Source organism: Podarcis raffonei, chromosome 1 (assembly GCF_027172205.1).
Source record: "Podarcis raffonei isolate rPodRaf1 chromosome 1, rPodRaf1.pri, whole genome shotgun sequence".
In the NCBI taxonomy this organism is placed as follows: domain Eukaryota; kingdom Metazoa; phylum Chordata; class Lepidosauria; order Squamata; family Lacertidae; genus Podarcis; species Podarcis raffonei.
In genome coordinates this window covers 114,488,065-114,514,391 of record NC_070602.1, presented here as the reverse complement: position 1 = coordinate 114,514,391, position 26,327 = coordinate 114,488,065, and the positions used below count along the sequence as shown (strand labels likewise).

The 26,327-nt window shown below is 42.9% G+C and overlaps 1 protein-coding gene across 7 annotated transcripts in view; it reads right to left on the bottom strand.

The window, feature by feature from the left end:
- Positions 1-6,720: 6,720 nt before the first annotated feature.
- Positions 6,721-26,327, bottom strand: part of PDE11A (phosphodiesterase 11A) — a 151,395-nt gene continuing 131,788 nt past the window's right edge. For 6 of the 7 annotated variants that reach the window (XM_053409972.1, XM_053409966.1, XM_053409999.1 and 3 more), the window contains 2 exons: positions 24,111-24,194; positions 8,909-10,544 (listed from right to left, as the gene is read on the bottom strand). In XM_053409972.1, the coding sequence (XP_053265947.1) occupies positions 10,368-10,544; positions 24,111-24,194 (261 nt within the window). In that variant the 3' untranslated portion in view covers positions 8,909-10,367. Of the gene's footprint in view, positions 7,222-8,908; positions 10,545-24,110; positions 24,195-26,327 lie in introns of those variants that run through there. The other variant, XM_053409983.1, reaches the window with a different exon arrangement.

Genomic DNA, 26,327 nt, shown 5'->3' with positions numbered 1-26,327 from the left:
GCGTCGGCCAACGGGAGTCAGTTTCTGTGGCAACGGCTCTCGAGGAGTCAGGACCGCCAGGAAGAAGCGACCTTCCCTTGCGCCCTCGCGTATTCACATTTTTGTTCTCAATTGTTCTTAATTTCCCGCCTCAGCGACGTGAGGCGATATGTTTTGAAACACACAAACAAAATTTGCTAAAAAGGGGGGAGGGCGTGACGTAAATTGCGAGCAGCGTGGACTTCATCTCCCAGAATCGTAAGTGACGAGCATTCTGGGATATGTAGTTCCTTTCCGGAGAGGCGTTGGGAAAGAGGGGGCGGGGCGCTTTTCTGGGTCACGTGACGTTGGAATAGCGGGACTCGCCTGCCCGCCCTGCTGTTTTGCATGTTGGCTCTCTGGCGGGCGGGATTGAGCATTGCGGCTGTGGGGCTTTTTGAGTTTGATGCAAAGGAGGACAGGGCTCGGTGGGAAGGCTTAGCTTGAAGGGTCGGACAGTTCCTTCGTTTGCCTGTTGGATTGCCTGCGTGCTTGTACAGTAGTTATTTACGCAATGACTGCCCGTCCTAAAGGGGCAGCTGGAAATAAAACTGGCGTATAATTGGGTGGGTCGGCTGAGAGACTGTGGCTTATGAGAAACCTCTAATGGAAGCTGCTCTTAATATCCCGCAGAATGGCTGGGCGGGAATGCTGGGGTTCCGTGAGAGGCTTACAAGCACCCTGCAGTGTAAAGGTAAAGGGACCCCTGACCATTAGGTCCAGTCGTGACGGACCCTGCAGTGTAGTCCAGTGTTAATTGCCATCCATATTGCATGTTGAGATGGGTGTCACAACCACCCCCCTATGTTAAAGGTAAAGGGACCCCTGATCATTAGGTCCAGTCGTGGCCGACTGGGGTTGCGGCACTCATCTCACTTTATTGGCCGAGGGAGCCGCCGTACAGCTTCCGGGTCATGTGGCCAGCATGACTAAGCTGCTTCTGGTGAACCAGAGCAGCGCACGGAAACGCCGTTTACCTTCCCGTTGTAGCGGTACCTATTTATCTACTTGCACTTTGACGTGCTTTCGAACTGCTAGGTTGGCAGGAGCTGGGACCGAACAATGGGAGCTCACCCCGTCACGGGGATTTGAACCGCAGACCTTCTGATCAGCAAGTCCTAGGCCCTGTGGTTTAACCCACAGCGCCACCCATGTCCTTTACCCCCCAATGTTAGCAACGCCCCATTTCAGATGGGGACCAGAGCTGGCAGATAGATGCTCATTAACAGCTCTCCCGTGAAGCTTTAAGAAATGGTCACCTACTTTATTTTCGCTGGTGAAATGAGCTTCATCCATCCTTTTATATTACAAAACAATGTTCTGCTGTTTTAAACTACTAATTTGCTCGCAAGACACCCATTGCCTGCACACCTGGTCACTTTTTGCTGGCTTCTAGCAAAAGATACCCCATACCTCCAGATGACAGAGAGAAATCTCATCAAATTACCACCATTTATTTCATTCCCCAACTATTAAGCTGAATCCAGGTGTCTTGTGTTCCCTTCCTTCTGTGCAAATGCATCCTGCTTTTTACTACCTTTAGAGATATTGATGGAGATCTGAAATCAATGTATAAACCAGTGTGTGTGTGTTACTTACTGTAGTTCTACAGTTCTATATGAGTGACAGAACTTGTGCCTACTCACATCCCCTCTAACACAACAGCTAAAAAGTACAGGGGCTTGTTCTTCCTTTGTATTTGATCACCCACTGAGATAGTAGTGTGAGGTAAAAGGAGCAGGGAGAGGAGAGATCAGGAGGGAGCTAAAGCATGAGTAGAATAATAAATTGTAGAGTTGGAAGGGACCTCGAGGGTCATCTAGTCCAACACCCTGCAATGCAGGAATGTAAAATTTTGAAAGAAAAGGGCTGATAAGCAAAGGATCTTCCCTTAGAGTCCACTAATCTACCTTTTCAAAATGTTTATCCAAACAAGTTTTACAATATGGTTATAGTACCAATATGCCACTACTCTGTTTAGCAATAATATGCTCCTTATCCATTGGAGGACTACCATGGCTTAATTTCTTACTCTTTAGAGGCACACACAGTTATAACACAAGAAGTCCATGCAACAATAAACAGCCTTTTTGGGAACCTAATACTTCTATATCATTCTTGTTTTGCTTCATGGAACATTATGCTTCTCAGCCTAATAGCTGGTCACTAAAATATTAATACGTGTTCCTTGAGCAGCACATTTACTACACTGTTCATATCTGATATGCTGTCTGGATATAGTTTTACACTTCAGATTTGAATCTCAAGCTCCTTTCAAACCTTTGCTTTCAAACCTTTATTACTATTTCTTTTTTTTTAAGCCACTCTTTAGGTGTTTTTAAGGTTAAATGTTTGGAAATCGACACCATGCAATTAAGCATTATTTTTGGTACAAAGCACACATAAAGAGGTGCATTCATGTGTGCACTTAGGTAGGTATGTGACTTTTACATAAATATGTAGAGGACTGCACAGTAAGGCACCTTATCCCATGAGGAAAACCACATAGCTGTGATCACAAATGGCAACACTTGCTTTTGTTTTAACATTTAAGACATTAGAGTCAGCATTGCGAGTTGTTTCCATGCAGTACTCTTCCTGATCTGCAGGCTGAAGAAAGCATTCCGCATAGACAGATGGTCATTTTCAAATGAAATGAAAACACAAATCACAAACTAGAGTTGGCATGGCCATTTCCTCTAATTTTCACTGTCCAACTTCATTCACTTTTGATAGGCCCTTAGGGAATAGAAGCTGGTAGGCAGCACTTTTAGTAGGGTCTTTTAATTAATGCTGTAATTTGGTTAAGCAATAAACGTAATGCAGTGTTATAAAAAGCCACAGATTTAACCCTTCATGGGATTTTACTCAAGTTGCTCAAGAGCGTTTGTGAACAGCCTAGGAAAAAATGTAAGGCTAACGGAAATCAATCCTGATAAAAATTTAGGCTTCTGGCTTCTAAAGGTGGTGGGAAAAAATGCACATCTTGTAAAATCTGTAATTTGTGCAGTTCCCTATCATTTTTGTACTCAAGAATTCATTAAAAAAAATGCCCTTCTCTACAGTAATGTGGTGGAGGGGCACAACTTGTAGCGAAAAAGTGTGTACTTTTAATTCCCTGTGCTTGTTGATTTTCAGGGGTAAGTGGTGGGTGGGAGAAGGATGAGCCATCTCCTGTCTGATGCTTCTCTTTTGGTAGATCAGTTGGAAAAGCAAATATAAACTCACAGGTGTGGTGCCTAAAATACATTAGTTTCCCTTCAAAGGAAAGTTCAAATTGACCCCATTCTGCCACACATCATCCCAAGGAAAAGAAGCCAAGAAGCATGCAAGTTGCATGAGTGAGATTTTTCTACATGCCCGGAATCTTGCAACTATTGGAAGCAGATGCAGTCTGAGCATGCACTTACCTGGCAGAAAGATCATTTGAAGATAGTGGGACATCCACAGGGTTATTCATCTGTAGAATAGAGGCCACAAGAACCATGGCACAGATCTGATACCATTCATGCACCCATGAAAATTTTGTATTTTTTAAAAATGGAAATATGAACACTAAAGCTGTCTTCTCTTTTTATGTCACTGAATAACCACTAAAAGTAAGCTGTGAACCCTAACTAAAAAAAAATGTGAGGCATCCATTTAGTGATTTATTCTTTTATTTAGTGAGATAAAACAAACTGAGTTACCCATTTCAAAAACATGCTGTTATAAAAGTTGAATTGGAGTTGGATGAGCTAAGGCAAACCAATGGAGTGAGCTGTATTAAAGAGGCAGAAATAAATAGACATATATAATCATACAAACGCAAATTCCACAGAATATGCATGTTTATGGTACACATGATCCATTTGTGTGGTTTTTTTAATCCTTAATTAAAATATGCTCTCATATAATGTGACAGACATATTGACAGGCAGTCTGTAACAGTATGTCTCACACCACTGACTGGTGAAACTCTTAACATGCCCATAACCTCAAACATCAAAATTAGAAAATGTTTAAAAAATCATTCTTTAAAAAATGATCAACATGAGATATTCACACACAAAAGCAAGACATTTCTAGTACATAATAAACAATCCCATAGTAACTCCCAAGCCCCTCTTTATTATATTTAGTTTGTATTGGGGTGGTAAACCTGTGATCCTCCGTATGTTGTGACTACAACTCCTGTCATAAGAACATTAGAAGAGCTTGCTGCATCAAGCCAATGACCAAACTAGTTGAGCATCTTCTCACAGCCACCTGGATACCTGGGGGAAACCCACAAGCAGGATTTGAGCACAAGAGCACACTCTCTCCTGTGGTTTCCAGCAACTGGTAATTCAGAAGCATTACTGCCTCCAGGGCATTGGCCATGCATGGTGGCTGGGGCTCATGAGAACTGTGGTCCACCCACATCGGGAGGACCATTGGTTCTCCATCCCTGAATTTTATATTCTTTTGGTTTGAATCCTTTTCACCTTACACAAACATGCCAATTAATTTTTCAGGTTGAAACTGAGGCAGGGATAGAATGGGAAGAGGACCAGCTCTTCTTCCTTGATTGCATTCTCATACTCTGGCAGTCCCTCTCTTTCTCTTTCTTGTTCATGTATGAGCTGGTATGGCATAGTTGAAGGCATGCAGGACTGCAGAGCTTTGGGCTCAAATTTGGACTCAGCTAATGTAAGCTCTCTTACTAACTTAGGACCAGTAACAGTCTCCTACCCTAACTTGCCTAATAGTGTTCTGAAGGATACCATTTTTTAAAAAAATAACTCCATGTATTGTGCCTTGATGTTCTTGGGTGGGCAGGAATTGCTACAAATGTGATGGATAAATAATGCTGAATTGGTATATTGGTCAAATTCCAAATAAACAATTACATGCACACAACATATACGATGTGTTTTGTTTTATCATGGCACAGATAGCATTATTAATATGTACTGTATCTGGTTTGAATAAACTACTGATTTTGACATCCTGTAAGTTTATTTTCACATCAGATACTATTGGCTTCAGTTCTTTTTAAATGTAAATAGTAGAGTTGGAAGGGACCCCAAGGGCCATCTAGCACAACCTCCTGCAGTGCAGGAATCTCAACTAAAGCATCCATGACAGATGGTAATCCAACCTCTGCTTAAAAAGTGAAAGTCTTCTGAAAGTCTGTTCCACAGTTGAACATCTCTTACCATCAAAAAGTTCCACCTGGTCTCCTTTCTTGTAAATCGAAGCATAATGTATGGTAATATTTTAATGGGAAAATATTCTGCTAATTATGGAAGTGGATAAATTGATTACTATCTGTGTTCAGTGCGCAAGCTAGGTAGTGGGATAGTATTCCTTTCCTTTTTCCAACAATGACAATTTCCTTCTGTTCATATGGACAATCTCACATTTTATTTTTCATGGCTTTTCTAACTGTGACATGAACAGTGTCAGAATTAATATTTACAAGCAGCAGCAACTAAAACATGCTTCATGAGTGACATTCCCTCTCTCTGCGCTCGTTTAGAGGGTGGGGAGGACCTACACTTTTGTGAAAACTGTTGTTTTCTATTTTTCCACAATTACATGTATTTGGAAGCTATTGTACACTCTTGTAATCAGAAAATACAACTGTTAGATCAATGCTATTGTACGTTTTATCTAATACACTTACTACGCAGGTTTGTCTATTTACTTCTTGGTGTCTAGAATTATAGAATAATACAAGATGGGAATCTGATTGCTAGATCTAAATTTAAAAACTGGGGCTCACTACTTAATATGTTTTGACTGTCTGGCAAGCACTAAGCAAGTACAACCACTTCCAAATCCAACAAGTAACTCAGGTACTCAAAATATTACAATATAGAATTGTAATGATTTCCAGCTTCCAAGAAGTTGCTTCAGTATGTAGGAATGGCCTAGTTCACACCTAACACTAAATCATAGTTGTTTAGCTGGAATATAGTTTGTTTGAATGTGTGAACCCAGCCCAGCAAACTAAACTAGGAAAGCCATTGTTTCTTGTCTGCTTGTGAGCTACTGTTTAACTATGGTTTGCCATAATCTCTGAACCTAGCAGCTTTGCTTAAGCATGTTTTGTTGGGCCATCCTACCAGCGATACTTGTTAAGCAACAAAAGCACAGGGCAAGAGCAGCTGGAAAATAAACCAAGCTTTGGAAAATAAACCCTTGGCCTATTTGCTTGTCTGTGAGATGATTCATGGTTTGTTGAACCATTGGTTAAACCATTGTTTAGCATCATGTATGAATGCAGCCAACGCCAAATTAGTCAGGCGAGGGGAAGGGAGTTGAGGGGAAGGGGTGAATCAGAACCACAGCATTAGTCAGCAGATTCTGAATTTTGATCCACAATAGAAAAGATACCAAAAGACATTGGAAATAGATGGAGGCAATTACAAATAGCTGTGTGATGGATGGTTGACATTGTTAGGGCTTCGAATGTATGTCAGCTTGCAGTGGTTTTGCATTCCTGTCCCGGCCTTTGCTGTTGCCATGGGCAACAATGTGCTGAAGCCAATAAAAAGGAGAGGAAATGAGGGAACACTCAACCTTGGAAGAAGCTGTAGGTTATGTGCTATAAATTATGTCACACTTAGCAATATGCTGTATCAAAATTCAGGAAAGCTTTATGCAGCTGCCAGCAGGGCCAAGTCAATCACAGTGTCTGTTTTTGCCATAAAGCACATATTATATAAATAAGCCTTATGTGGTTTAAAGCATGCCGTCCCAGTTCTTTATTTATTATTGGGGAAGAAAAGGGGAGGGGAGGTAGTGGAGAGGTAACAAAAACAAGTTCAAACAGTGCAAGTATTCATCTCTGTAGCAAGTAACATGGATTTCCCCATTCCTTGTCTGCTCTTTGGCAAAAGAATTTAGCTGTTTTGCATTTTTGTTAAAATAACATTGTTCATTTCGTTCTTCAAACATTACTACAAACAGAAAATAATATTAAGGTTTGAAGATCATCTGGTAATATAAACAGATTTTCAAAAAATATTTTGTGAACTTTGTGCTATACAGGAGGTGGCAAATCTCTGCTCCTCCCTCCAGTCTTAAATCTGTGTCCGCAACATCGTAATTCAGGATTCATTCCCACTGATGTTTCTGCAATGCAATTCGTCTACAATGTTTGCGGGCCCTTCAAAAGTGGATGAACATAGCACCTTGTTTTCTTAAGTCAGGCGGTTTTAAGATTCTGAAATCCTAATATAAGAAGTATGTTAAATACAGATTTGCATGCATTCAGAAGACACTGACAGAGAACAAGCAGTACGTTTCATATTGCAGCATTCAGATTGCTAAGATTTCTAGACAGAAACTACGTTTCATTGAGTAAAGGCTACAGCACCTCTATTCAACTGAGAAACCAGACATGTCTGCATTTGATGCTTACTGTAGTTAGCAACAATTTGAAACCAACATATCTATCTAATACAGCCAACAAGCTCTATCTGCATACAAACAAAACCCTCTGCAGCTGTACAATACAGCCGTGAATGTTTCTGCTGTATTCTGCATTAGAAGAGGGTGAACACTCTTCCTTTCACCCAGGACACCACTGTAAAAAACCCCCTCCAAGAAGTGCTTATATGCAACTACTGTGACATCAGGGAAACTGCCTTTGTACATTTCCCTTTGATTTGCTTGGACTTACATATAACTATTCCCCCCCTAAATTATTATTATTTCTATGATGCCCAAATTTAAACCCCAGCTTCAAGGATGAACGGAATGTGGAGGTGTCAGAGAGAAGGGAAAGGGGCGGGTGAAAGAATACTGTGTAACATGACTAAACCATTGAAGGTTTATACATTAGTAAATATCCTAGAAAGATGGGGGGGGGGGACTTAAGAGTTGGGCAGTTGCATGTCATGAGGATACCTGAGCCCTGTAGTAATATAGGCCATACTGTTTTCTCCATCTGATCCAGCAGCTGTTCCAAGTTATTAGAGGTCCTTCACATAAGTAGCCCTTTCCTTTCTCCCATATAACTGAATGGGCGGTATTCATTCCTATGGATAAGTAGAATGCTGCAGCTGGGGACACTTGCAGTTAGGGCAACTCCTCCTCCCTTTTCTACAGTGGCTGGGCTGGCCCTCAATGAGAGCAAGTGCAGTGCGTCTTAGCGCAGAGAACACACAAAGATGCACAGCCCCCTGCCATGTAGGGAGAGTTCAAGCTGAGTAGGGCTGCGGGTGTTTCAAGGCTGGGTGGGGGGGAGCTTTCCCCTCTTGTGCTGTATAGCTCTAGAGAGGGCTGACAGCCTCCAAACCTGAGCATTTACTATATTATGCATGGGCACAGGAAAAAGGATCCTCATTCCTTTGCTCTTCTGAAACATAGTGGGTGGATGTTTAACTTCGTGGTCCCCCCCCCAATCTCTTCCTCCAGGATGCTTACCGTTAAGAAGATTGAAAAGGGGAAATGGGGAGCAGAAAGAGAGGTTATTTCTTTCTCGTCTGCCGATTCCTGTTCCTTTTTTTGTTTTGTGTTCAGCTGGCACTTGTGATGGCCAAAGACTTAATTAACAGTCTGACAGCCTACCTGTGCATTTTCGTTTCTGCTTCCCCCACTCTCCTCTCCATAGGTACAACGGCCATCCCCCATTCCAGAAATCCTGGAAACAGGTTCTTGTCAAGTGGTTTGGTTCCTTCCAACCCCCCTCCCCCTTTTACAAAAATCTATACTTCTGAGTACTTAAAAGACAGTGCCATGTGTACTACCACCCTGGGAGGGTGATAACATCAGAAAGTACAGGCAGTCACCATTCTGTACGAAAATCCCAGGTAGCCATCAGTAATCCTGTCAATTCAGATGTCCAAGGTGGCATGCTAAGAGTGTGAGTTTTGTGGCTTTGTATGCAGTGTGGAAGATGCAGAGGTAAAGCTCACATAATTAAGAGTTGGGGTCTGGTCGTTTGGTGAAGCAATCGCATGACACATTCTCCATGTGGTGAGCGTTGCTTGCTGGTACATCCATTCTCAACACGTGCAACAGGTTGTATGAAATGAACCTGAACAGACCATGTAATTCAAATGCTAACTAGGGAAGAGGATGTGATTCAGGAGCAGCAATGCCATTCCAGCAGTACTGAAATTTTGCTAAATATGATGTGCTTAAATAAAAGAGCATTCATTTCCAGTGCAGGCAACTCCACTGATATATTTCGGTATTAAACATGATTCACACTGATTTCACACAATATGCAAAACGTTCACTGTATCCTCAGTACATGCAATTTTTGACTTGATTTCCGTTGGCTGCAATAATGGATTAGGCCAACATGTTATTGTTAAAAAAACTAAAAACGAAAACCAACCTGGACAGAAAAAAGCAGAGGTAGTCATTGCTCCATTTGTGACATACTCCATTGTCATACCAATCTTTAACAGTAATAGTCAAAGTTAATGTGATTCAGAAAATATACCAGAAAGCCATGTTCATACCCTATAGTGCAAATTCTCTACCAGAAGGCAACAGATTTCATTTTTATTATGCAATTTTCATGAAATACCATTGGTTTTTTCCTTAGGGCGCAAAGCAGCTTTAAAAATGTTTAAAACAAAATTCTAAAGGAACCCAAATTACCATGCAGAATTTTTACCTTTATAGAAGCTTCTGCCTGCAGAACAATTCAAATTGCATTGCTAGTACGAAATTCTTAAGGAAGCCAGAACAGGTTGGTGTTTTTGAATGTAATGAAGTTCATATCTCCTCTTCGATAGAGCAAAGACAGGCAGTTCTAAAAACCCTGATCAATCATTTGAAGCTTTGTTGTAAAAAAAGCACACACAACCAAAAACCCCTTCTGTAGAATAAATACAATGCAGGCTTCTCTGAACATTCAAGCACAATAAAAAGGATAACTATAAGAAGTGCAGGTAATAACTGGTTCATATCAGTAAATGCTGAATTAGTGCAAACCCAAGTTATTATTACAAACTATTCTCTCCCGCCCCCCCCCCGAGCCCCTTGCAGATGCCTCAGTCATTTTTACAAAATTCCAGCCATGCTCTCTTAATTAAACTAAGCTGTAAGTTTCATTTACGCCAGTCCTTAATGACCATGTTTGCCATCTTTCAAAACAGCAGATTGAAATAAGCTGACCGAATACAGGCTGCACCAAGCTGCTCATGTCGCTGCAGATACCAACAGAATTGCAGATCCTCCCTTCAGACCAAGTGAAATTCCAGGAGAAAAAAAGGCCTAAGCCAGCCGGGTTGTCTTCATTGGAATTAAGCATGTTCGTGACAAAGCATTTGTTTTGTTTGTTTTAAAATGACGCAACTAAGCTTTAAACAAGCCTTTCAGACACTTCCTATCCTAGCAGCAGAAAATCATGTGCAGACTTAATTTATGACCCCCCGAGACATGGCAAAGGTGGAAGAAGAGGACGACGAGGATGTGGTGGTGGTGCTGGTTGCCTGGGAATGCAGTCTTTTTTGGTGCAGCTCCTCCCACCTATTTCTATTGGCCACCACCGAATCCATCATAGGCTTCAGTTTCCCGTTCACTTTCACCAAAGCCTGGGAGAAAGCAGAAGAACAGGAGTCACAAATCACTGGGTTAATAGATGCTCATTTCAGTCCACTGAAAATATAGAATCTTTGCTCAGTTGAGTATTCACTGGAGCTCTGTGAGATAGGTTCGCTTCTGGAACATTTTATGAGACATGGCGTCCTTTTGCTGATATGTACTATTCTAGAATAGGGACGCGGGTGGCGCTGTGGGTTAAACCACAGAGCCTAGGACTTGCCGATCAGAAGGTCGGCGGTTCGAATCCCCGCGACAGGGTGAGCTCCCGTTGTTTGGTCCCTGCTCCTGCCAACCTAGCAGTTCTAAAGCACATCAAAGTGCAAGTAGATAAATAGGTACCACTCCGGCGGGAAGGTAAACAGCGTTTCCATGTGCTGCTCTGGTCCACCAGAAGCGGCTTAGTCATGCTGGCCACATGACCCGGAAGCTATACGCCGGCTCCCTCGGCCAATAAAGCGAGATGAGCGCCGCAACCCCAGAGTCGGTCATGACTGGACCTAATGGTCAGAGGTCCCTTTACCTTTACTATTCTAGAATACAACTTTTAATGCAGCAGCAGGGAATCTCTGGCCCTACAAATGTTGTTCGACTCCCAATTCCCATTCCCTTTAGTCACATCGTCAAAGGCCAAGGGTGATGGGATTTGGACTCCAGCACCATAAGGAGGACTACAAATTCCTCACTTCTGGTTTAGCAAGCCTGTGTCCACAAAGTAAAATGCAATCACACACACATCCCTTCATCCAGACAAGCAACAGACATTATCTCAGTTCAAGCCCTAGAGGTGGGTGAAGATGTGGCCTGAGGAGGGTCCCAAGGGTTGTAAAGAGTAGCCTGGCTGCATTCTTCTGCTGGCCCTGAGGTTCTCCACTCCTACTCTATGGGATCCTTGGAAGAAAAGGGGACTGCTAATGTGCTCTTCTGGAAAGCAAGTTAAAATCATGCAAGTAAAGTAAACCACCTTGAGCACAAATGTATCTGTGGAAAAAGCATACATACATTCATAAACTGATTATGACTATCATTCATACATATAGTACATTTTTATGTATATTATAAGAGCCTAGCAACTCAGGTGTGTTCAGATTAGCTAACAAGGATGAGGACACTTGCCAGCCTCAAATGCTCTTCCTTATTGCCTTAGGGTTATTAAAATTGAGTAAAATAAATTGAAGGGGATATTTCCATGGTCTTTGATTTTTCAGTCATAAGTAAAGTATAGGCAATTAATTCTATAGAATAGTGATAAAATATATAGTGTAATTAAAAAATACCATCATTTGTTATGCACATTAATCAGGTGACATTTGGACTAGAAAAACTCTGAAGGCTAGATTTTATGTATAGGGTATAAAATGCCTTTCTTCAGAGGCTGCTTTGATATTTAAGCCCTATTTGTACATTTTAATACACTTTGGCTTTGGGACACAGATTCACTCTTTTAATTAAACAGACTACTATAATTCCTATGGAAATTAGCCTTTTAAAAATAATTCAGCCACCAAAGCATTACTCTCAGACTTTCTGGTTACAAAGTACACTATTTGGATTTTATATCTGCCTGAGATGTAATTAAAAACTCATTTGATTACTATATATTTTGGCTCTCTTTTACTTATTAAATCCTTGTAATCAATTTTCTTTTATGAAGCTTCTGGGAAATTATCTCAAAAGCAACACATTTCTCTTCCCTCCCTACAGATTCCTTGAACATTTACTAAATAACTTTCTTAGCACCTGTCCGTATCTGAATCAATCCGCCAATTTATTCCTGAGCTGCTCAGATCTTTTGGCTTCAGTACAACTGAGACTCTGTACCTTCAGCTCTTTGTTCTATGCATCGTGTGCCATTTTGTTGAATGCCAGTTGCTTAGTGCTGGCTTTGGGCAGACTGTTTCTCTCTTAATTCGTTCCCTTAAGGATTCTGATAGTTCAAAGTTGTTACCCAACTCCTACTCTAACAAAAATGTGACAAGTTTGAGTTTGGCTTGGTCTCCAAAATCTAACCGTTGCTGGATGATACTGGAGAAGTAAAGTCATACTGAGGATCTTTTACGCAGACAGTGAACAACTACCACTGGAAAATAAATATTTTTCCTGACTGCAGCCGGTAATCAACACATGTAAATATCAGGGCAAGTCATTACAGGTAATGCAATTTTTGTACAAAAGCGTGTATGGAAGAGAAAACTGGGGAATTTCATTGTAATATTCATACTTTATATTTGGTTGGTAGTTCATTAAAAAAATTCACAGGTGAAACTTCCTTTGATATTATGAATGGTTATAGCTCTTCAATAAAATGGAACCATTGTGGGCTGAATGCATTTAAAAGCCGTCTGGATGTCTATTGGGTATGGACTCGTGGACAAATGTGAAGCATGAACTGGGGACATGATACAGTCATGCAATCTTTAGGGTCATGAATCAGAAATGTATTTGGGAAGCTACTTTTGGAAGGAGGATCCTGAGGAAGCTAATACAGCCCAAGGTTCATGAGAACCTCATTCCTGGGCCATCTCAGGAAGCATAAGGCGACAAAAATGGTATGGTGAATCAGGCCAAAGCTGCACCTGGTCCACCATTCTGATCCTAAGGTATATGCTTCTGGAGAGCCCACAAGCAGGGCAAGGAGTCAACAGTGCTCCCAGGAACCTGTATTATACTGAATCAGCTCACAGGTTCATCTAGCTTAGTACTGTCTTCATACAGTGACAGGGAGTGGCTTACCAGAGTTTCAGACAGCAGCTTTCCCAGCCCTACCTGTAGAATCCGGGGATTTAAATGGGAACCTTTTACATACAAATCATGTGCTCTACCACTGAGCTATTAAGTACTCCCTCATTGTTGTTCCCTGGCAACAGGGATTCAGAAGCAGAACTATCTTGGCTGCTGATAGACATATCCTTCATGCATTTGTCTAATTCCCTTTTAATGCCATCCCATTGGTGGCCATTACTACACATTGTCAAGCCAATTCCACAAATCAGGCGCATAAAGTAGTACTTTATTTTGATTGGAGCCTACTGCCAGTCAATTTCTGCCTTATGTATAAATTCATACCTCTGGTTCTCAAAACCATACACGTTCTTATATTTGCAGTGTTCATTTGCAAAGTATTTTACAAAGCTCCGTGCTTGCCCTTGCAATTCTGTGAAGTGGGTCACAATAAAATAAAATAAAATAAAAAAATAAAATATATTCCAGGGCAGTATTACTTCTAATACGCAGATGGGGGCTGTGACTGAGAGACAGTGATTTTCTCTAGGTTGTCATCCCTGACAAAGATGGGACTTGAACATAATTCTCGTGGGTCCAAGCTGTTAACTTGGTCGGGGAATTATTTGGGCTTTCACATTTCTCCTGCCCTGAGGGGAGGCAGTGGCCACTGGGAGATCTGTCATTTGTATCAAAAGCAACATTTAGAATCATAGGTCAAATACACACCATGGATGGAATTCAGCATTGCGCTAGTACAAACATTGTGTCTGTGTAAGCATTGCAGCTTGCCAGATAGAACAATTCCCCTTTCCTCTCTCACCCGTGTGCTGTTCTGGGGGGTTCTTCTTTAAAGCCATTTACTTGCACTCCTGCCAACCTAGCAGTTCGAAAGCACTTCAAAGTGCAAGTAGATAAATAGGTATCGCTCCGGCGGGAAGGTAAACGGCGTTTCCGTGCGCTGCTCTGGTTCGCCAGAAGCGGCTTAGTCATGCTGGCCACAGGACCCGGAAGCTGTACACCAGCTCCCTCAGCCAATAAAGCGAGATGAGCGCTGCAACCCCAGAGTCGGTCACGACTGGACCTAATGGTCAGGGGTCCCTTTACCTTTACTTGTACTCCCTGCCCACTTCAGAAAACTCAGAGCTAGAGCATCCCTAATAGATGTCTGACCAGCCTCTGCTTGAAAATGTCCAATGAGAGACAGGCCAATACCACCTAAACAACTGGTTCCATTTCTGAACTGCTCTTACTGTGAAACAGTTTTTCCTGGTGCTCAACCAAAATATTCCCTCCTGCAACTTAAGCCCATCTAGTCCTACCTTCTTCTGAGGCAGCAGAGGGGAAATCTGTGTGCATTGTACTTTTAAAGCACAGCACATGACTCCCCCTCAAATAATCCTGGGAATTGTAGCTTACACCTCACAAGAGTTCCTATTCCCAACATCTTTTAACAAAATAGAACCCTTAAGATTCTTTGAGGGGAAATCATATGCTGTAAATGAGCTTGTTTCCCCCCGTTCTAAGTAGCAAGCCCTTCAGATATTTGAATGTTATCACGTTCCTTCTCAGTCTTCTCTAGGATAAGTACACCCTTCAATCTGTCATCATAGAACTTGTTTACAAAACTTCTGACCATCTTCATTGGCCTCCTCTAGATCCCATTCCAATTTGTCTGTATAAATGTATAGCACTCAGAACTGGACACAGTATTCCAGATGAGATCTTACTAATGCAGAATGAAGTATTACACCCTGCAATTTAAGAGCTATTTTACCCAACAACGTTAGACACCTGTAACTTAAGAGCTTTATAAATCAAGCATCTCTCCTTGCCCCCTAAAACCAGTTCCAAACTGGTTCAGAGAACAGTGTGTCACCCAGTGAATTACAAGCAGAACTTTCTGCTGCAATGTAGATTTTTCTTCAGGGCTCCCATCCAAATATTGACCAGTTCTGACTCGCCTGTTTAATTCATGAGCTTTGACAAGATAACAGCACACAGTCGTCTTTCTGCAGATCTAACACTTGTAAAGTGTGTATGTGCAATAAGAACATATAAATTCTCTTTTATTACTGAGCAGAATATCAGAAAGCTACAAGCCACCACAGTCACACTGCTCAGTAACCCACTGGGTTCTAATTAATCATTTTTACTGAGGCAATTGAAAGAGATCCTGGTGACTAGAGGAACTCAAAGGGGACAAAAGGTGTGAGCGTGTGAAACTCCTGCAGAGGTTAATAGAGTCAAAACTGGACTGCAGCATGTGTTTTGCTGACTAGGTTATTCTACAGAATATATGGGGAATCATTTCACCTCCTAAGGACCCTGTTCTCAGTTCAGATAAATTATGACCTTTTTTTAAGGGCCACTATAAGGATGGACGCGGGTGGCGCTGTGGGTAAAACCTCAGGACTTGCCGATCGCATGGTCAGTGGTTCGAATCCCCGTGGCGGGGTGCGCTCCCATCGTTCGGTCCCAGCGCCTGCCAACCTAGCAGTTCGAAAGCACCCCCGGGTGCAAGTAGATAAATAGGGACCGCTTACCAGCGGGAAGGTAAACGGCATTTCCGTGTGCTGCGCTCGCTCACCAGATGCAGCTTGTCACACTGGCCACGTGACCCGGAAGTGTCTTCGGACGGCGCTGGCTCCCGGCCTCTAGAGTGAGATGAGCGCACAACCCTAGAGTCTGTCAAGACTGGCCCGTACGGGCAGGGGTACCTTTACCTTTACTAAGGATGGAAGTAAGTTACAAGAAACCTGGGGCTGCCACCCAAAAACGTAAGTTCTGTGTAGGGTTATCCCCTCTTGCTCTGTAGCTCTCTCTCTCTCTCTCTCTCTCTGTATGTAGTACAAAAGAAGGTTGGAGACTCCTCAAAACCAAAAATGAGCAAGTGCTCCTATATCACTATGAAAAAGAGAAAAAAGCAACCTGGTTACCTATAATGGTTATGGGAATGAGATCCAAAAATGTGCCAGAATTAAAGCAAGCAAATTTCCTCTTGCTAAAAGTTAAATCACTGAGCAGCACAGAGATGGGAGCCAGTGTGGTGTAGTGGTTAAGAGCGGTAGTCACGTAATCTGGGGAACCGGGTTCGCGTCTCCGCTCCTCCACATGCAGCTGCTGGGTGACCTTGGGCCAGTCACACTTCTTTGAAGTCTCTCAGCCCCACTCACCCCACAGAGTGTTTGTTGTGGAGGAGGAAGGGAAAGGAGATTGTTAGCCGCTTTGAGACTCCTGAAGGGGAGTGAAAGGCGGGATATCAAATCCAAACTCTTCTTCTTCTACTGAAATATGTACCCAGGTCATGAGGTGCCATGTTTGTGAGTCAAATATTTTGTTGCTCCATAATAACTTCACTAAAATTGAGAACCTGGTGTATAATCTCTTCTGCAAAGAGTGGCTGCTTCAGATTAATGAATAGGCAGCAATCCTTAAGCCATTCTTACGGAAGTAGCCCTAGCAAAGATAGCCTGAGAATTGTAACCATAGGCTTCCGTTTGCTCCGGCAATTTGCCATATCCAAACAGAGTTGGGCAAAACACGAGATGACTAACCATTTACTTTTGGCATTTCTTCCACACAGCAATCAATACTTGCCGCCTTGCTGTTAAACAGATTTTGAAAATCTCTTCAGTCCCTATCAGTCTCTTTTCCTTAGTTAGTTCTTTAGATTTACCCTCAGCTGGGAATTTGCCAGCCAGATGTAAGCTGTGATTCCGGTTTGTTCAACACTTACTGCAAGCATTCAATCCATCATCATTTCTAGCCCTTTTCTGAGGCAATAGAGTTTGCTCTTTGTCTTTCTTGAAAACTGAGTGGCTGTTAAATTATCCATTAATCTTCTTTCAGATTTGCTGCAAGTTTTGTTTTGTTTTAAAACGGAGGGTTTACTTCATTGGCCATCTTTTCAAACACATTTTCCAGCTGCTCAGTCTGCCTCCTCAGGTTCTAAATAGGCACCTTTCCCTCTCAGTTCATTTCTACATATCGCTCAGCTAATTGTCACCTCTTACTCCCCTTTTCACTAAATGAAAACATCCCAATTGCTACTCCCTTTTGTCAACCTATTATTCCAACCTATACAGTCGTACCTTGGATCTCAAACGCCTTGGCTCCCGAACAAATTGGCTCCCGAACCATCAAAACCCGGAAGTGAGTGTTCCAGTTTGCGAACATTCTTTGGAACCCGAACGTCCAACATGGGCTTCTGTGGCTTCCAATTGGCTGCAGGACCTTCCTGCAGCCAATCAGAAGCCACACTTTGGTTTCTGAACGTTTTGGAAGTTGAACGGACTTCCGGAACGGATTCTGTTCGACTTCCAAGGTACGACTGTATTATGCTTTAGAGCTGAAGTCATTATCCAGCAGTTCCGTCCTGTGCCCCATACCTGCCATGCAATATTTCCACTCTGCTGAAAGAGAAGAGAACATCAAACTTAATGAAACAAAACAAATCCATCATGGGGGTGGGGTGGGAAACTTATAGTCTCAGCAACTATCAGGCTCACCAGATTCAAAACCAACTTTCAAATCCACTGTTCAATTACATGCATCACTGACAACCAGAGAAACATAACAAACTTTCTCTTATAACCCTGTAACCCTCTCGGGAGGGTTTGCTTTGATTGGTATTAAAGAAATCTCGAAGTAATCAAGGTTGCCCCAGATCTGGTCAGGCATGGTTGCCTCCTTTTGAAGTTCCACCCCCTATTTCGGTTGGCATCACTTCCAGGAGATAGAGAAATCTTGATTCCACTGTTCACACGTAGTTCCTGGAGGTGCATGCATTTTCCAGGCCAGTGGGAACTGCTTATGAAGGTATGTGAAAAGTGGATTATCAAGAGTTCCATTTGTAAGGCTTAAGCTTTGTATCTTGTGGCAATGGCCTCTTTCACATCCTGTTTGCTAGGGAATGCTGCTCCTCCAGCTTCTTCAGATACTGAACACCTGGCACAAGTGATTGTGGAGGGCACAGAAGTGCCATCAGCATCCAAAGCAAAATGTATTCACTGCACTACGTTGCCTACTGCCCGTTTGGTTCACAGCAGTACATTTACCACCCCAAGCATTTTGCTTTTCATTGAGCATATTGTGAATAAATTAAAGGACTTGTTACAACTGCAGCGTTTCGTTGGCATCACCCAACAGAGTCATTTAATTACAGGGTCACACATAATCTATTGCTTAATGATGACAAGCTAGAGAGGACATCAAAACGTTTTTGCTAGCAGCTGAGGCCATTATGCATGCCCTTTTGTTTGTGTTCCAAGTGTATCGTATTTGATAAAGAATGTTTCCGAGGACTTTCATTTTCCTTCTGTGTTATGATGTACGAAGCACTGAGAAGACATATAGTGACAAATGCAACCTGACCCTGGAGGGTTGAGATGAAGCAATGTCAATTCCTTTACCCTTTGTACTGCATTCACAGGGATTTAAGAAGGCTCTTTCAAATCCTTGAAAGGAGCATCCCATCTGGAATTCCAAAAAGAGAACAGAGCACTTACAGAAGCAAAGATGCTCTGGATGTCTCCCACAAAAACACATCCTGCTCGCATTCTTACTCAGACAGGGGCAGAGTGCTTGGCCTCTGACCTCTGTATCCTTCCATCTCATGGGGTTGCCGTCTCTGCTTAACAACGCAGAATGGTAATAGGTTGGGATTCTTTTTGGCCTCTTTTGTTATCTTCTATTTCTAATAAGAAGACTCCTGTCCCTTGTGTGTGAAGCACTTCGTTATAACTGAATTTTAGAGAAAATCAAAACAGCTATAAAGATGCCCCTTTGACTATGTGCAAACAAACAGACTGCTTTGATTTGTGTCGTTTGGGGCCAAACAAGTGCAGTGATGGGGCGACACACTTGATTTGCTGCAGAGAAGCAGAGGGTTTGGACAAGATGCTTAAATCCTCCTCTTTCTGCTTGCTCCTTTCCCCCTGCAAACCTACCACCACCACTGCAATTCTTGCCACATTTTGGGTTCAACGTAAGCTTACCTCATCACAGGGACAACTGACTGGGCACAAAGTTGTAGAGGAAAGAAACAGAGAGGAAGGAAGGTTAAGCTAAGCACCTCTTCCACCCACTTGGCCTCTGCATGCTGTGGCCTTCCCTGTCGCTTTGCAGCTGTTTGGCAATAACCCAGGTTCTCAGACTTGGATTGAGTGACTGATTTGGCCCTTTCCTTACTGCACTGATCTGGCATCGTCTATCTTCTATCTAGCCAACTTTATGTTCAAGGCAGATCATAAAGACACACAAATATCCACATTTTAGACACTCATCGCTCTAAGCATAAAAACAATGCACACATTTCCTCCAAAGTCTTACAAAGCAGGAGCTGATCCTATACAACAGAAAAAAGCAAAGATTTTTTAGCAAATGAAGGTAACGGCAAGAAAAAACAAGCTGAGAATAAACTAGTTAAGTATAGGGACTATAGTTCCCACGTATATTCCATGTGTGACATTTTGAACTGTAACATAGTGGAGCACATTGAAATTAATGCTTCTCTTCCAGTTGCATGCATTTTCCAGTTCTGTAAGAAAATCCTTGTTACCAAATGATGAATTTGAAACCATATTTGTTTGGTAAGTGACGTGCACAAATAGAAGGACTGCTAACTGATGTTATTTCACAAACTGCGAAGAGTTTTGTGGTACCTTAAAGACTTAACACATTTATTATGGCATAACATTTTATGGACTTGAGTTCAATTCATCAGATGCAAGTAGTGTTATTCTGAGATGGCAGGTATATATCTACATAGGCAGAGGGGAAAAATGAAAGCAGTGCAAAGGGAAAATAAAATGCAAAAAACCCGAGTGACAACATATGTAAAATAATTACTGCAACAAACTAGCATAGCTAACCCTTCAAGAAATTATTTCAGTTTTAGCTGTCTTAGTTTTGTGTAACACAATCTTAAGCAGGGGTCAGCAGACTTTTTTTGGAGGGGGCTGGTTCACCCCCCCCCAGACCTAGTGGTGGGCCAGACTGCACATGCGGCAGAGGGGGCTTCTCTCTTTCCCCCAGCCCCTCCCTTCCCCCTGCTTACCTCCCTCCACCGCTCTGCCTGTGGTTGGGAGCCGGTGGTTGTACCTCTTCTTTTTGGGCCAGTTTCCCCGGGTGGGAGGCGCAGGGCCAGCAGCTGTGCCAAGCTCCAGCTCACAGCGCGGCCATGAGAAGAGGCCGGTGAGGATTCCTATCAAAGCCCAATCCCCTTCCTCCGCAGAGCAGGGAGAAGCCAGGAAGAGGGAGGGAGGAGGAAAAAATCACAAAAAATGGCACCCGAAAAGAAATTGAAAAAAAATGGTGATCGCACTGATTGCAGAACCGTTTACGGGCCGGATCCAGAGGGCAATTGGGCCTGATCTGGCCTGCAGGCCTTAGTTTGCCGACCCCTGATCTTAAGCATAGTTACTAGTCAGAAGTAAGTTCAACTTAATTCAGTGGATTTGTTTCCGAGCAAGTGTGCCTACATCTACTGCTTTGTCCTAGTCATTTGTTTTTAAAGGACAACACATTCTGAAAGCAGTATGTAGCAGAAATATACCCCAGATTTGTATTTCCGCAAGAAAAAGGGTACGAGAAAAGAGAGGCTGGCCATGAACAATGCAGGATTAGGAACAACAACTAATCAAGTAATGTATAAAATAATAAAGTAATGTGTGTAGGTGATCAACTACTTTTTAAAAAGAACCATACATCCCTATACCATTGTGCTACTTTACAACACGTAGCTGGAATCATCACATTGTGCATCATCAGTCAAGCAAAATATGCAGGGATGACAGGATTTGAGGTAAGTTTTACAACGGATTACAGAGAGGGAGAACACAACATACAGCTGTTCTCTTAATGGGATGTGCAGACAAACAGACTGGGATGATTTTGGGGGAGTACAGTGGGGGAAGCCCTGTACTACTAGCAGCAGCCTTCGCACTGGCTCCCACTTGTGGAACTCCTTAGTTGCATGTGGCTCATTGTACTTTGAATGCATGTTTGCTTGTTTTTAATAGTGACTGTGAGCAAGCTTGAGCAGCACTGGGACTGCAGGGGGGGCATGGTTTAACCTGGCCTTCCCCTATCTTGGGTCCCCATATGTTGTTGAACTACAACTCCCATCATCCCTGCCCATGCATGAGCAGGAATGATGGGAGCTGTAGTCCAACCCCAACCCTTCCCTTGCTATGGTCCTGATGTAAATCTCCCCTCAAGCTGCTACTTTGAACTAATGGCAGCACCAATGGGAGCTTCCTTTCTGATGCAAATAGAAGCTAGAGAAGTTGTTCACCAGGACCATGGCAGCAGGAAAATAATTAAACTCTCCCGGTCTACCTTCTGTAGTCCCTATGGTGCTCAGGTTTCCCCACAGCTGCTAGTAACATTTTTAAACACACACACACACACACACACACACACACACACAAAATCTATCATAATATTTTGTGTGTGGCCTTACTACATTTGTTGTAATATGTGGTGCCACTAATAGTGTCAAAGATGAGGCATAATAGATAATAAGCACTCTAGAAAATGAGGAAGGAATGGCGCCAGAAAACAGAACAGCAGAGAAAGCTGTTCTCTGACAGTAAATGCCTTTATACTGTCAGCAGGCACGTACGTATCCAAGCATTTAGCTGCAAATGGCAGAGAGGGAGGAAAAGAAAGAAGGAGCCCAGATTTTGCACAAGCACAACATGCTATGCTACCGTATCTATTACATTCTGTGTTTAGACAAGTTATTACCATTAAAAGAAGGATTTGTGTGGAGGAGGGAAGAATCCCAGAACTGGAGATGTCTAGATCATGATGTCCTAACTTAGGCTTCTTAACCATGCATAAATGGGATTTACAGTGCCTCTATGCATCATTGATGCAATGGCTGCCCTGGAAATTAAGACTCAGCTTTATATTCCAGGGAGCATCTCACTCAGTGTGAGACTGACATCTAGTTCTCTGTTTACCCCTAAGGCTGGTATGGCATTAACTTCAAGTTCTGACAATGGAAAGAAAGAAAGAGGAGAGAGAGAGAGAGAGAGAGAGAGAGAGAGAGAGAGAGAGAGAGAGAAGGAAGAGAGAGAGAGAAGGAAGAGAGAGAGAGAAGGGAGAGAGAAGGCAGGAAGGCAGGAAGAGAAAGAAAGAAAGAAAGAAAGAAAGAAAGAAAGAAAGAAAGAAAGAAAGAAAGAGAAAAGCTGAGCAACAGCTTAATAGTTGTGCAGCAATAATCAAAGGCCGTGGGGGAAGAGAGTTAGGAATTCAGTTGTGCCTCTGTTGCCCAGATAAGTCCTGCAAGTTTGGAGCTAAGTGATGCTCTTAGTGTTCCTATTCAGCCCTCTCACACAACCCTCCTGAGATGCTTTTCTTGCCGTCCTGCTTACAAATTCTGGCTCTTCAGTTCTTCTGGTTTAATAGACAATGGTTTTCTTAAATGACCAGTTCCTAAATTCCCCCCCTCCTAACTTCTTCCTGAATTTATCTAAAATGTGACATCCATTTTAAACAATATGTTTATTAACTTCATTCAGTGCCTAATTGTATTTTGATCTGAAGCTACCAACTATAACTGTATTAAACTTATAAGGATGAGCCATACGTTATAAAGCCAAGTCAGCTGAACATCAAGTCAAGAGGGTGCAGTGAGGGTCTGCATGGGGAACGTCTCAATAGTGAAGGACTTCCATAGGAACCACTGAAAAATCTCTCTCTCTCTCTCTCTCTCTCTCTCTCTCTGTGTGTGTGTGTGTGTGTGTGTGTGTGTGCCATCCACACCAAACATGTCCGAGAGTCACATTATGCATATAAATGGGTGCCTGCAGTGGGGGCTTTGTGTTTCCTGCTTTAAACAGCAGCTCTTCTGTGATGCATTTGAGAACCAGGGCCTTCTTAAGCATATCCGGCACCATGGTGCAAAGCTCCCTCCGGCGCCCCCCCCCGGTTTCCCAGAGTTTTTTTAGGGAGGACGGCGCTGCCGGCGGGTCTGGAGGAAGCAGACAGCAGCTGGAGGACAGCTCCTCCGGCGGGGAAGAGGCGGAGGCTGGATGTGGTGCCTCCCGGCTCAGCTGGCCACTTCATGCCACGGTGGCCACGGCAGACGGAGGCTCCGGGTGCGGTGCTGCTTCGGTGCGGCATGGCAGCAAGCTGATGCCAGGAGGCGCCGCGTCCAGCCTCCGCCTCTTCTCTGGCGCCCTCCAGAACTTGGCGCCCTGGTGCCTTGTGCCACTAGCCTCTATGGGTAAGACGCCCCTGTTGAGAACTGTCTGAGATAGTCACCAAGTTTCAGCAGCAACTCTCTAATTCTGAACAAACGAAGTACCCAAACCCTGAAACCTTTGGACTAGAGCTAAAACAAAAGGTCTTTAAAGCATTGAATGTGCAGATGAGGGAGACTGGGGTGGGTTACTTGGCGTGAGCGTAGCTGGGGTGTGTGCAGGTGTGGGCAGCTGCCTCCCCTAAATCAAGTAAATAAATAAAAATACTTAACTAATTGACCAATTGCCTCACAGATAACTTAGTTCTGCCCAACCCAACATAATGCTGCCCCCCCACAATAAATCCTGGCTACACCCATGTTACTTGGCTATTTTATTTCTCTTCCTTATTGACAGAGGATAGAGATTTGGGCCTCATAGGCACACATTTATTTTACTACATTAGAAATGCTTCGGCTTCTTTTCCTGCCCTGTGGAATGAGCGAGCCCAGGACAGACCTCATGAAGATCGAAAGATTGAAACCTCCTGCAAAGCTGTTACATAACATCTCCCTTCTCCCTTCTGCAGACAGGCAGGGCCAGCCAGCCTCCCACTTCTGCAGCAGCGGTATGTAAAATTACCTGATAGAGAGGCGTGCAGATGCTATCAATCCACTCCAGCTGCAATCGAGGCAGTTCATCTTTCCTGTTCCGATCAAAAATAGCCTGAATTGAAAGAGCGGGAGGGAATGAGAGGTTGAAAGTGGAGGGATATGTCATGCTTTATTACTCTGCAGTATTTTACAGATGTTGCTTCATATCCCAACGCTTTGGATCCAGGATCAAATTGGTACAAACTGAATGCTTTTGAAAACCATAATCAATCTTTATGCACACTTTCCTATCTTTTGTCTACGATGGAAAGCAAACCATTTATTCTCCGGCCCTGTTTACAGCATATGTAAGTTTAATTTATTTGACTGTTATACCATGTAATTCCTTAACATCAAACAAATCTACCGTATTGTTGGCAGCATTCATGTTGCAGGTGGAAGAGAGGAGGAGGAGGAGGAGGGCAATGATAAAGACATGCAACGGCCCCTGACTTCTCTTCATTTTCTTGGGAGGAAGATGTGCCGTGCAAGTCTATACATGTCACTGAATTCAAGGGGCCTTGCTTCCAGTTAGAGACGGGGGAGAAATTCTGTTTGGTTCACTACCTAATTCACACTTTCTGGAATACTACACAGCTATCCTTTGCAATCCACACTCCTCCAAATTTTGCAGTGCACTTTTCCAGGCAAAAAGAGCATTTATTATGGCAAATGGTGCGTTAAAATGCACGTAAATAGCGAAAAGAACATGAAAATATCCATCTTATTATGGGAAATGGCATGCAAAAATCTATATATTAGGAAAAAATGCTGATGAATTTTCATTAGGACTTAAAAAAAAAAAGGCAAAGGAGATCTAAACTTAAAGATTGGAAAATTGAGAAACCGAGAGAAACTGAAATTGAGAGAGAGGTCCATCAGTACTCCCAGGTAAGTGAGTTTAGGACGGAAGCTTCAGTGAATGATCAGCATGGGCTTCAATTCTTAGAAAATGTGTTGTTATGGAACAGAGAATCTATTTAGAAAACAAACTATTTCCTCTTTCTTTGTTTTGTTCATTGGGAATGTTTCTTCTGGGCCCAGGCCTTCTGGGTGAATGTAGAAAAATCAGCAGCAAAGGCAAAATTGGAAATAATGAGCAGGAGGGCTACAGCTTATTTAGTGTTCTTTGTTTTTCATTCCTAATAATGTAGTTTTATATGTAATTTGTCCTGCACTTAGCCACAACTGAGAGATGCATCATACTTACAAATGTTCTCTTCCTGTCATTGTTACCACTATCAGTAATATTCATTATTTATGAACTACTTCAAAGTTTTAGGCACTATAAAAAAACAACAACTAAGACATGTCCTGTTTGCAGGCTTATAGACTAATGAGAAAAACACCCAGTCAACCCCTGGAAAAAAATAACTTGAAATGGGCTGATAATTTTTTGTGAGGGACCCCATTTATTATGCAGCTCAACTCGGCTTTCTCTCAAGACCCAAGCAAATTATTAATTAATCAATGACTCAAATTATAATATCCCCTAGGAGCCCAGGGTGGCCAAAACAAAGCAAAGGGCTCCCTGTCCTGTGAGGATAGCAAGTGATTCCTCCCCCTAGTGTGCACATCAACTCTTCAGTTCCATTTGCTTTTGTCTTGATTTGCACATGGGAATCACCAGTTCAGGTGCAGTACAGAAGACCTTGGATGTGGCTTCTGTTACCGTTCATCCTACTGGAAGCGACACTGCCTTATGTCTTGGCACCAGTGTAAACAATCTACAGAACTCAGTGGCAGAACACATTCTGGCGGGGGGGGGGGCACATCCTGTCTTGCCACTTGAGGCAAAACAGGAAGTGCTGCCTGGCCCTTCAGCTTGCCTGCATTGCCCAGCCTGTTGCCCCCGCTGCCCATTTCAGGAGAGATTTCGGATGAGATCTTGGCCAAAATTGCCAAGATCTCAGTTGAAATTGGCACCAATGCTGGCAGGGCACCACAGGGTGACATCTCGGGGGTTTCTGCTGCCTGAGGCAGTTGCCTCACCCTGTCTAATAGCTGTGCCGGCCCTGCTTCCTGGACTGGACCTACTCCAGATGGCAAGTGGGGCTGCATCTGTCAATGTTTTTTCACTGGAAACTCCTCCCTGTTATAGTATATGTCAAAGAGAAGAGTGAATCAGGTGTGAATCAGTGGGCTAATAATGTTGGTCATTTTAGTCAATGATCAGTTCAAAATAGGCTACTTGTGGGGAAAACAA